We start from the raw sequence: 11,604 nt of genomic DNA, 5'->3' as shown, positions 1-11,604 counted from the left end.
GAAGAGAAGAGAAGAGAAGAGAAGAGAAGAGAAGAGAAGAGAAGAGAAGAGAAGAGAAGAGAAGAGAAGAGAAGAGAAGAGAAGAGAAGAGAGAAGAGAAGAGAAGAGAAGAGAAGAGAAGAGAAGAGAGAAAAAAACTGTTGCTTGATCATTCTTGTCCTGACAAAAAAAAAAAAATTGGGAACAGGAATGACACTATCCAGTTCTGGTATTGTGGTATTCTAAATGTTACCTAAATGCTATTCTGGGCTCTAATCTCATTTGAAGATTCAGTTATTGAATCAGCCTTTTAATAAAAATCACCTTACTTCACACAAGCTTTGTGATTCTGAGATCAGTCATAAGGATAATTTTCAATTTTTACTGCACCTGATTTTGAGCAATTAATAATTTGGTGAATCAATACTAAGAACAGAAACTATTAGGAAAAATAAACTGGAAGCCAGTGAAGTCAGCCAACTTCCTTGTAAGCTTATCAAGCCTTAACCTGTGGCAAGAAAGCAGTCACATTCTGCATTCATGGAAACCTATACTTTGTTTCCAATTTCAACTTCTTGCACAACACTTCTGATTTCAAGTTACAGTCTTAGAGAAGGGAAAAAAACCCAAAACAAATGAAAAAACAAAGTTTCAATATAAAGCACTATCTTTCTTTAGCAATGGTTTTCCTCTTCTATCATACCTGCCTGGGTCAAAAATTATTACAAAAAAAAAAAAAAAAAAAAAAAAAAAAAAGAAGAAGAAACTCTGCATTTTTCCACAGATAAATGACATAATAACACAAGAGCATTTAAAAAAATTATTTTCATTTGATGAAGTTTGGAATAGGATTCAATAATTACAACAGAAGGCTAACTTTAACCTTCCTTTTTTTCCTTCAAATACGAAGAAATTAGTTTATCTTAATTTTAAAGAATGTTGCTTAACATATGATTTTATGAAACATTTTAAAGAACATTGTTCGTTCTTTAAAATTGTTTGTGCTACTAACCATAACATTCTTTATAAATGGTAACACAATATTATCTGCGTAATATGTACTGAAAAAACAAAGGGTCTTTAACATTAAGCAGGAGTATTACTGTGAGAATTTGTCTTGACAAAATAATGACGTAAGGCTATTATTAATCTGTGTATGAGCATATTGCTTGAAAATATTGTCCTTTTTGAATGGTACAAAAATCATTCTAATTTTAGCAGCTATATTATTGGCACACTGGTCAACTTTTCCATCCGGAATTTCCACAGATTTCTCTCATCAGCATGACATACCAATTATCAGTACAGAGGATCCAGAACTCATGACACCTAACTTGAGAATCCATGCATCAGTACATTCTAACACTAATAAATATGTATCTAAAAATATAATACCACTGACCTGCATGTGCATAACTGCTGTCAGCACAAATAGGAATGAATATTTACTTCAGTCCAAAAAAGTAAATTTCTGTTAAAAATATTCATAACCTAATTTGTTTACTCAACTCTATGGCATTATCACATTGGTTAAAACTGTTTGCTTTCTACTCCAATTTTAAAACATTGTCAGTTATCACGATTTTTCCTGGGGGAAAGAAATCTTGATCATATATTATTTAAAATTTGGACAAAATTTATTTAGGGAACATATTTCAAAGTATCTCAACAAAATAACAAGTATTTTTGTGGCACAAGAAAAATATTCCATCCTTTTACATACAAATGTAATAATCTACTTTTAGAAGGGAAGCAATATTTAAAAACTCACAGCAGATGCAAACCATTTCTCACACTTTTTAATAAAAAGCATCTGTTGTACGCTGAGGAATACAAAGCATAATATTGATCTCAGTGAGATCATTTTCAGATATATCATTGCTTTATTTTATAAATTGGTTTAAAATTACATTTGATGCATTTAGATTTTTATAACTAGATTAGCCTAGTACTAATATAGCTGTGTAGCTGCTAGTTTGTTATCATTTTTTTGCTCCTAATATTTTAACGAGTTTATGGAACAGCCGCTGGAAAATTATATACTACAGAAATTTTGCAGCTCCAGAATTATTATCAATAACAAATATTCGGAGAATAGTTAAATACACAGAACAAGTAAATAATCTTTTAAAAACGTACTTAAAACACTTGGGTAGAAATAAACCAGAACACATATGGTATTTCAGTTTTATTTTCTTAAGAGGCTTTGACAACTTTGAAAAACAGCCTATTTTGAAGAAGAAATGTTACTATGGAAAACTGTTACAATGGATCCCCTCTTTGTTTATGTACCRTAGAACAGATGATAAAATTCTCTCTTCATTGTGGATTTCTGTGCTAGTTTCCTTTTCTGCAATTGCCACACACTTTCAGAGTTTGGCTATAAAAAGAAAAATCTTAGAAGAACTGGAGTTTTTTCTGTTTTTTCATTTTTTGCTATTAAAAAATATAGCAGTAAAAGGCTGATGTGATCAAATCAGAGCAGTAAAATGAACTCGGAAGCCCTAAAGCCTTCCTATAATAGCAATGATTTCCTGGATAATCACAAAGAAAATACTTCTGTCCCTAGTATGGTTGAGTACACTGTGGAGATCTGCTGGAGTTAAAGACAGAAACAGTTTTTCCTCACTGGTAACAGAAGTCAGCCTGCAACAAATGTAGCATATCGACTACAGCAGCACTGTATAGCTGGTACAGAACAAGGTAACGATGAAGGAATACATTTATTTCCTGACCCACCAGAACCATGTACTGGTAAAACTGCAATGTAGAGCTCCCCGCCTGGTCTCCTAACTYGCTTTCCCCCAGCGTCAGGCTGCTCTCCCCCACACACCACCGCCCCACACACATTAAAAGAATCTCTCAAAGAGAAACAACAGAACAAATTCCACTTTGCAAACCTTAGGTTGACACAGAGAGGGTCCTATGCAGACCCATCACTGAACCAATCTTTAGTTCATCACCCTCCAATCTAATCCCAATTCAAAAAGAAAAGGGGGGCATGAGTATACTTTAAATAGGCTGCTCTCCTAGGTCAACAGACCAGATCCGTTACAAGCTTTGTGCTGATTGTTTAAATATGCATTAGCTTTATCACGTTATCATTGTGAAAATAAAGATGAACCAGACATATTCCAGTAAAAGAAAGTGGGTCTGCTGGCTGAGTATTATATTGTAGGGGTTTAGGATATTGCTAAAGTTATCACCCCTAAACATTTTAAGAGTAACAACTTAAATTTGATAATTTTCTATATTTTAATTAGAGACAATAGTCTCTAATTAAGTTCAGTCTTAAGTTCAAGGAAGATTTGAAGGTGAAAAAGAAGCATATTTTGCAAGAGACTGGCTGAACTCCTGTCTGATTGATAGAAAGTTTCTATGCTGCAAGGGTGGTGTTGCAATATTCATTGTTAAGGTGCCTAGAGCCCTTGTATATGCATCTTTTTATTATTTAAATATTGAAATAAATAAACCATCTCAATTAAGCTACCAGCAATTCAGATTTGTTAGAATTCTTTCATTAATTTTGATGGTGTTGAACCCAGATCTGTTAAAAGACTCCAGAAAAATAAGTCAGTCAGTAGTCTCTTGTAACTTCTCAATGTAAATACCTCAGCTGTAAGAAATCAAAAGTTATCTGGATTGCTTTCATTCATTGGGTTTTTAAATAACTAATGGCATATTAAGCTTCACTGCAGAAGTCAGCATTTGGGCTTGGCTAAATAATAATTCAAGATTACAAGAACATGCATTTTTGTACACTAAGCTTCAACCCCAGAGGAGATGTACTAGAGGCTCAAAAAAAAGAGCGATTTCAAATATAATTACTGACACAATCTTAACTATAATGTTACAAACGTGATATAATACATCGGTAAATATAAGAATTAATAAAGCCAAGGAGTTAAATTCTTTGATATATTTAAGATCAGGAGAAATGAACCATCATTATTTAATATCAACTTTAATTTTTAAATGCCAAGTTCCACTAAAAAGGGTAGGKCCTAGGGAACTTTAAATTTAAATGATTATGATGACTAGAAACAAAGGAAACAATAAACTTAGTGGATGTTAAAATGACTCAAAAAAAGCCAACTTACGCAGCAGCTTCTTGTTTTGACAGCCCTTTGATATTCTTCGCCAAATAATCATCTATGCCATCTTTGTCTTTGATCAAATGAACCCTAAATTTAAATGAAAAAAATTAAAAGAAACACTGTGAGGTGCTGATATAGACTTCTGCAGCATGTATAATATATTAGCATTGCCAAGTAGAGCTAAACACTGAAATATTGACAAAGTAATGTATCAGACAGATTCTATAAACACATACAAGTATCTTTTTAACATTTTGGTCTGTAGCTGTTTTAAATCTTTATTTCTGCAAAAAAAMCACAGTTGGTATCAGCTTTTAAGGACCTGATTATCTAAGATTTCAATCCAAATAGCAGGAAATTTTGTAATAGCTAAATCAATACTAATTGATTAAGCTATCCACATTCAAACTGTTTTTTAAATCAGAGCCATTACATTTTTGCATTTTCAGTGTATACTAGACAGAGTGGTTTGATCTGTTTTGTAGTTAACTCATAAAATTTTTTTAAAAAAAGACTCATATATATTTTCTTTTGTGCAATGCAGCTGTTCTCACCTTTCTACAATTTGAGCAGTATATTCCAAAAGGTGGTTCACTAGGGGGTAATCCAAAGGGCACTACAATATTATTATTACAATAATATTCCTAAAAACTTCCGGGTGCATGGATGTAATCCTAAAATTTGAACTGTATGTTATTTCAGCTTTCATTTCAGCCACCACCTCTTTGCMTCTCTGCTATGATAACCAAGAAATGCCTTGCATTTTAAAGGATAACACACGCATACTGACCATAAAGTGAATTTAAATAGATTCTGATATCCCAAGTGTTGAGAACATTACCTTTCTAAATAATGTGAATTTACATTTTTTTAAGAGAGCATAAAGATCATCAGGTTAATCACTCAAAGATAAAAGAAATTCAACATTAGTGTTGCACATAAGTCTCTCTCCTTTCTCTGTCTGTATCACCCTGCTGTCTTTCATTACAGGGATGAGAGTAAATACTTTTCATAATGTTAGCTAATATAAGCATGGTGTGCCTTATTGCTCCAAGAATACCAAACACACTTCATGAAGCTCATTTAAATGAAATCCAAATAGCAAAGCAACATTGAGATATTTCAACACTTCTGTATTTAAAACATTTTAATAGTGAAAACTTCCGGCACAAATAGGGTGTTTAAATCCGCTCCAGAATTTATTATTGAGCTGCACCAATAAATGTTCACGCTTTCATGTATGACATAACACATTTATATGATTTACTGCTGACTACAAAAAGTAGACTTAATAGGTATTGCCAAAAATTTAGTTATAATCAATATCCAAGTTTTCACACCAAAATAGTCACAATCTAGGAAGATCTATAATGTCATTAAGATACTGAAGATAAGGTAACTATTGCATATTTTAAAATGATGCAAAATATATTCCAAGATATATATGTTTGTATCAGGTAGCTGAAAAAAACGTTTAAAAAATATTTCTGAAAAATAAATACAAACTGGTCAGTAGACGAAAGACATTGCTGACCTTTGCACTTYAAAAGTGAAAAAGGGACTTTTTTCACATAACAGGAATATAGAGAACACTGGATATGGAGGACAAAAAAAGTTCTAAAGTCCCAAACTGAAGTCAATGAGTCAATGACAACAAACAAATTTCTAGGCAGCACTGACACCTAGTTGCAATTTAATCTATACTGCAGCTAAAAATATTCTCAAACTGGAATACTGAAAAGCCTGATGCTGTTGCACTATCTCCACAGAGATATTTCAATACTAAACAATCAGGAAAAACCCCACAGAATCATATACAATTTAGAATGACATCTGCCTTATAGTCAAGGTACAAATTACCGAATTTTGGTTGGGAACTTAAAAAAGTTCCCTCTAACTTTTGGGAAAAAAAAAAAAAAAAAAAAAAAAAAAAAGACAATTACTGTCAAGCAGAAAAAACCTAAAGCAACAACTTTCAAATCAATCAGATTTACAATACTGGGTACTTGACTCATGTGACTACAGAGTTATCCAGCATAAGGAATTTAACAGAAATTACTGAATTACCGAAATAGTAAATACTTATTGCTGGCCCTGGCTGATATTATCAGAGACGTCCATGCAGAAACAACATAGAAAAGACAGATAGATTACAGTAGAAATTTCCCTCACCTCAATTATTATTTATAACGGCTTGTTATATGCATTAAAAATAAGAAAATGACTTAATGTGAAAAACTGATATCGTGACTTAGAACAGACAGTGTTTCATAACACAGAAACAAGGTAAAGATGATGCATTCTTTCCTTTCTTCCAGAAGTTGTCACTTGCTTTTCCCAACTTAGTTCAGCCTTACTTCTCCAGTGCTCCCATGATGACTCAGACTACATTTCATAAATAGTTTATCTAAAAATCTTCTTCACCTGTAAAATGGGTTCTACTTCATTTTAAGTCACTCTCTTACTAAAAACAAGCATATTTCAATCCAATAGGCAGCTAGCCCACAGTTAACATTTTATACCACCTGTTCTTAGAACTACTTCTCTTACACAGAAAAAAAAAAAAAGAATGATTTTTTCTAGAAATAGACTTCATGATAAATTACATCTGGCTTTTTAATCAAAGAACAGAACAAAATAAAAACAATCATACAAAGTATGAGGGACAAAGCCAAACTGATGCTCCTAACTATTCCCACTCCATACTCCTCCTACTCATGCATCTTCTACACAGGTTTTCTCAACATTCCCTATAAAAAAAATGGCAGAACTTGTCTTGCTCTAATCAACAGGGATCTACTGCATGGTCTAGACCATTACAGTCTCACATTTCTTTTTGGCAGATAGGAACAACTTCTCTAAGAGTGGTGGAGAATGATCTTCTGAAACTCCCCAAAGAAACAAACCTAGTTCTAGGACAAATTCTTCAGCAGTGTAATTACCAGAAAAGGTGATGGCTAGAGAATACAGCTCTAGCTATCCTTTTCTAAATTTCCCTATTTTATTAAGGTGACATCACTGCATTTCCTTATTCTACCAGCATGTGAGACAATGCCTATCAGTATGAGTCCCTCAGAAAGGCTGGGGCCAAGTAGACCTTGTTTCTAGATCCTTGCAGCTTTTAGGCATGGACAAACAACTGCTAAATTCTGTGATGCTCTGGGCCTTTGAATCAAATGCCTATGGGAAACACTAGGACTCAAAACAAAACAAAAACTTTAAATATAGGCAATTCCAGGAAAAACAGCGTAAATTTTCAGGGTTATTAACTAATGAACACACTTGTTCTATGAAGTAATGGGGCAGAGTAGTTACCGAGAGAGCGGTGCACATTCAGAGAGAGACAAAAGTGTCTGGATAAAAATAAATGTAAGGAGAACTGAGTGCAACTGATTGGGTAGCCACACAGATGTATGCAGGAGGAAAATGTCTTGGAGGAGATTCATAGAATAAGTAAGGTTGGAAGGGACCTCTGCAGATCATCTAGTCCAACCTCCCTGCTCATGCAGGGTCACCTAGAGCATGTTAGACAGGGYTGCATCCAGGCAGGCCTCGAAGATCTCCAGAGAAGGAGACTCCACAAGCTCTCGGGGCAACCTGTGCCAGTGCCCCGTCACTCTCACAGGGAAGAAATTCCCCTTCACTTTCAGGCAGAACTTCCCGTGCTTCAACTTCTGCCTATTGCCTCTTGTCCTGTCCMATGGGACAACTGAAAAGAGTTTGTCCCTGTCCCCTTGACACCYTCCCTTCAGGTACTTGTACACATTGGTAAGATCCCCCCTCAGTCTTCTCTTCCCCAGGCTGAACAGGCCCAGCTCTCGCAGCTGTTCCTCATAGGGCAGGTGCTCCAGCCCTCTGATCATCTTTGTAGCCCTCCGCTGGACTCTCTCCAGTAGCTCCATGTCTCTCTTGTACTGGGGAGCCCAGAACTGGACGCAGTACTCAAGATGAGGCCTCCCCAGGGCTGAGTAGAGGGGCAGGATCATCTCCCTTGACCTGTTGGCAACACTCTTCCTAATGCACCAGCTTCATTTTCTCATTTATTAAGTACAGTAATATTTTTTTCCAAATCCAGTTTTATTCATCATATTTTGAGGTGCAAGAGTGTATTCTGCTCAAATAAAGATGGAAAAAAAACATGTTTTTCATCTGAAAAGACACATTTTCAAGGAACTATATTCAGATCTATGCAATATAATACCTGCTAATAGGAAATAACTTCCTACAGTTCTTGAATGGATTTTGAAAAATTAGGATGAATTATCTACCTTGAATATAATAAATTTCCCATTTTGCTCTTTAGAAAAAATTACATAACTTCTCTAAGAGAGAATTTTATTGCCTTGATTTTTACATTTTTAAATATTGTAACAAAACAAACATAATTTTTTGCCTTGGGACAGCCAATTGAAGCTATTCACAATAAAAAAGTTACTCTACAAGAAAAAAGGCACCTACCTTGCAAAGTCTAATGCTGGGCAAACCGTTTGCTCTATGAAGGTAGGATGTCCACGTGGCCTTTGTATGATCACTGGAGGCAACATATTCATTTTAACTACAGGAAACAAACAGACAAAATCCACATTATTTGAAACCCTATCTTCACAGTGATCTTGTTACTTATCCTTYTTCTGCCGATTCCTAGCAAACTAAACACTGCACCATGTGTAAAACTGGGCTCCTGTTCCACACAAATCTTTTCAGGCCTCAGCATTACTTCACTAGGACATACTGCATAGGAATGTTTATGCTATTCCTTTCAATAGCTTTCTCTATTTCGATGGGATGCTCTTGACTTGCAGAGGGGTAACTCTTTCAAGAGACTTGCATGTGATTCCCTATGCTTCCCCAAGCTATTTAGGTCTCAAGTTACGAATAATATTTTATTAAATTAATACATAAAGTGGAGAAATGATTGATCATGTAGTGTGTGGTACAACATCAGGCATTATATTAACATTCAAAATAATAAATAATTGTAATAGTAACAACCATTTGAATAAAAATCTTAAGTAGCGCTATACTTACAACACAGGATTTCAGTTAGAACAAAAGCAGAAAGCCCCACAGTTATGTAGAATAGTCTAGCTTGTCATTTTGAAATACATAAATGCTAATAGGACTTTTTTGTCACATAGTGCTACAGTGTTTTTTCCCCAAGTATTCAGCCTACACTTCCTACCATTAGAGTTTCAGCTGCCAGTTCCTTCATTTTGCATGTCTGTGATCTGAGGACGTTAGCAGCAGGAGCACCCTTACTTTTAAATTTGGTTTAATGTAGGTATTGCATGCCCTGCTGGTAGGCCTCAAGGCACAAACTTTTAATAGAGATGGGAAAACAGAACAAAAAAGGGGGAGGGGGAGGTTAACTATTTGTTACGTTTAGGAAGGAAGTTTATTTTGCAGGAATAAATGATTTATACCAATCAATTTGATAACGAACTACGTTAAAAGGCAAGCACAGTATTTTATAAATTAGCCTTTCTAGAAACAAAAGCCCTCTCATTGTTAAAATATTTCCCTACAGTTATTGCATAGCAATTTTTTTTATTCTATTACTTAGAACAGAATAGCAACAGACAACTGCTAGTTTAAAAGATAACATTATATGAAATCTAGTTTTTAAATCATTCTTTTAAAATTTAGTACTAATGATAACATTTGTTACAGAATGAAAAATATTACCTATAACTAACTAAATAAATTTACAATTGAAGTCAAGATTTTATGCAAGTGTGTCATGGAAAAAAAATCATTAGAATAAAAAAATATGGGTAGTTAATCATTATTGAATATTATATGTTTTCTAGACATATGGCCAGTTTATATCCAGTAGCAATACAGAAAAGGAAATATCTTCTTAGGAAGATGCTATTCAGTGAGAAATAGTAATAAAAGTTTGGAACAACAGTAAGACTGATTAGACAAGATGCAAAACCTTCCACACGTCTCTTATTTTTAAAGCACAGAGTGATCAAAAGCAAGGAGATCATGTCATAACAGCAGCTGTTGAGTCTGGCTGCCAGGACAGCTGCCTGTCTGCAGCAGTGCAGTAGAGAAGGTAAATGCAGCTGCTGAAGGGAGGCCCGGAAAGACCTGGTAGAGGTGCTCCAACCATCAAAACTACTGACAGCTCAGTGTACTTTCTGGCATGTCTCAGGTCTCAGGCTCCTGGCTGCTACCAAAATGGGCCAGACGGGAGCCTACTGAAGCTTCTCTCTGGCCCATGCACTCTGGTTTCCCACTCCACAAAAATCAAGCACGCTGGGAGACRGACTGGTGCGCACACAGGTCTCACGCCAGCAGGAAGTGCATATGCAGAAGCTCTCCTGACCACTGCTTTACACAGATTAAAATTATTGCCCTGACTTCTATTTCATAGTCGAAGTTTTCTTCAATTGTATATCTACTTCATTTTAATTTCAGAGGTAGGAGGTTGTTTCTGCATTGAAATGGCTGGTGTTTTTTTCTTACTTCCAAAAGATAACCTACATGTAAGCTACAGAGAAGCATAGATGATATCAGCAATGCATCCTTCAGAAATGTGGTGCTATTGTATCCTCATGGATTTATTTGCTGATGATTTAAAGACTGGTAAATCTTACTACTTTTTTAAGGTCCAAGCTGCATCGCATACACGTACAGCAAGTGCAACACTCACAAAATTCAGTAAAGGACAAGGCAGTGCAGTTTGTCCTTAAAGAAGTGCTACCCTCAGCTCCTCCAGAAAACAGTCAGGATCTCCCCGCAGGCCAGAATCCCTCCAAAGTCCACAGAAACAGATGGGAAAATGCCAACTGACTGCAATGGCCTTTCCTGGCACGTTTTAGAAATTGTATTCTTTGCAACCCAATTCTTCCTGCACATTTTCTGAGGCAAGTGTAAATCTAACTTGAAGCTGTGAATTTCCCAGGAAGGACAACAGCCTAGGAGTTAGGCATGGCTATGCCCAACTATCTTCGTGGATGTCAGGGCACGACTTATAACCCAGCCTTCAATATTCTGCAAGCACGGACATGCTGGGAGTAAAAACTCAACGCATTTTAAAAATCCATAAAGTCAGGAAGTGATGCAATTTATAACCTGGATTAGGTTGTGGCCTGAACCAGCGTTACTCTTCTTCGTGCTCAACCATCCTTTCTGAATCTCTGACGGCCTTGCGGCTCTCCCCCTCTGGCTACAAGAGGAAAACAGTCCTCAAGCGCTTCCTGGGCTTTGCAACCCAAGAGATAAATGTATTTTTTTTTTTCGCCTTTTTAACTACATACCCACACTACATACCCTCGACTGTGGTATGGCACCTGCGAAAAGCCAGGCACCTAACGGACGGCTTGCGGGGAAGGGGCCTCTGCCGCGCTGCGGGGCCGGGCGGCGCCGCCCCGAGGAGCTGCCGCCTCCCAACGGCCGTTTAACAGCCGTTTAACGGCCGCCGCGCGGGCGGGGGAGGGGCCGCACGGCCGCGCCCGTTCACGCCTTAGAAACTAGCAGCGTTGTCCCCCCTCAGCGCCCCCTCCCCCACGGGAGGTTG

The 11,604-nt window shown here is 36.3% G+C and overlaps 1 protein-coding gene across 1 annotated transcript in view; it reads right to left on the bottom strand.

Moving 5' to 3' along the window:
- The window catches only part of TTC29 (tetratricopeptide repeat domain 29), a 149,603-nt gene that overhangs the window by 119,234 nt on the left and 18,765 nt on the right, over positions 1–11,604 (bottom strand). The window contains exon 2 of the mRNA XM_085313147.1: positions 4,080–4,163. Within this exon, the coding sequence (XP_085169273.1) occupies positions 4,080–4,163 (84 nt within the window). The remainder of the gene's footprint in view (positions 1–4,079; positions 4,164–11,604) is intronic.

This window comes from Rhea americana, unplaced genomic scaffold, assembly GCF_003343005.1.
Source record: "Rhea americana isolate MKP2758 unplaced genomic scaffold, rheAme1 scaffold_38, whole genome shotgun sequence".
Classification (NCBI taxonomy): Eukaryota; Metazoa; Chordata; class Aves; order Rheiformes; family Rheidae; genus Rhea; species Rhea americana.
The sequence above is the reverse complement of the archived record's forward strand: the minus strand, read 5'-3'. Positions and strand labels throughout refer to the sequence as shown.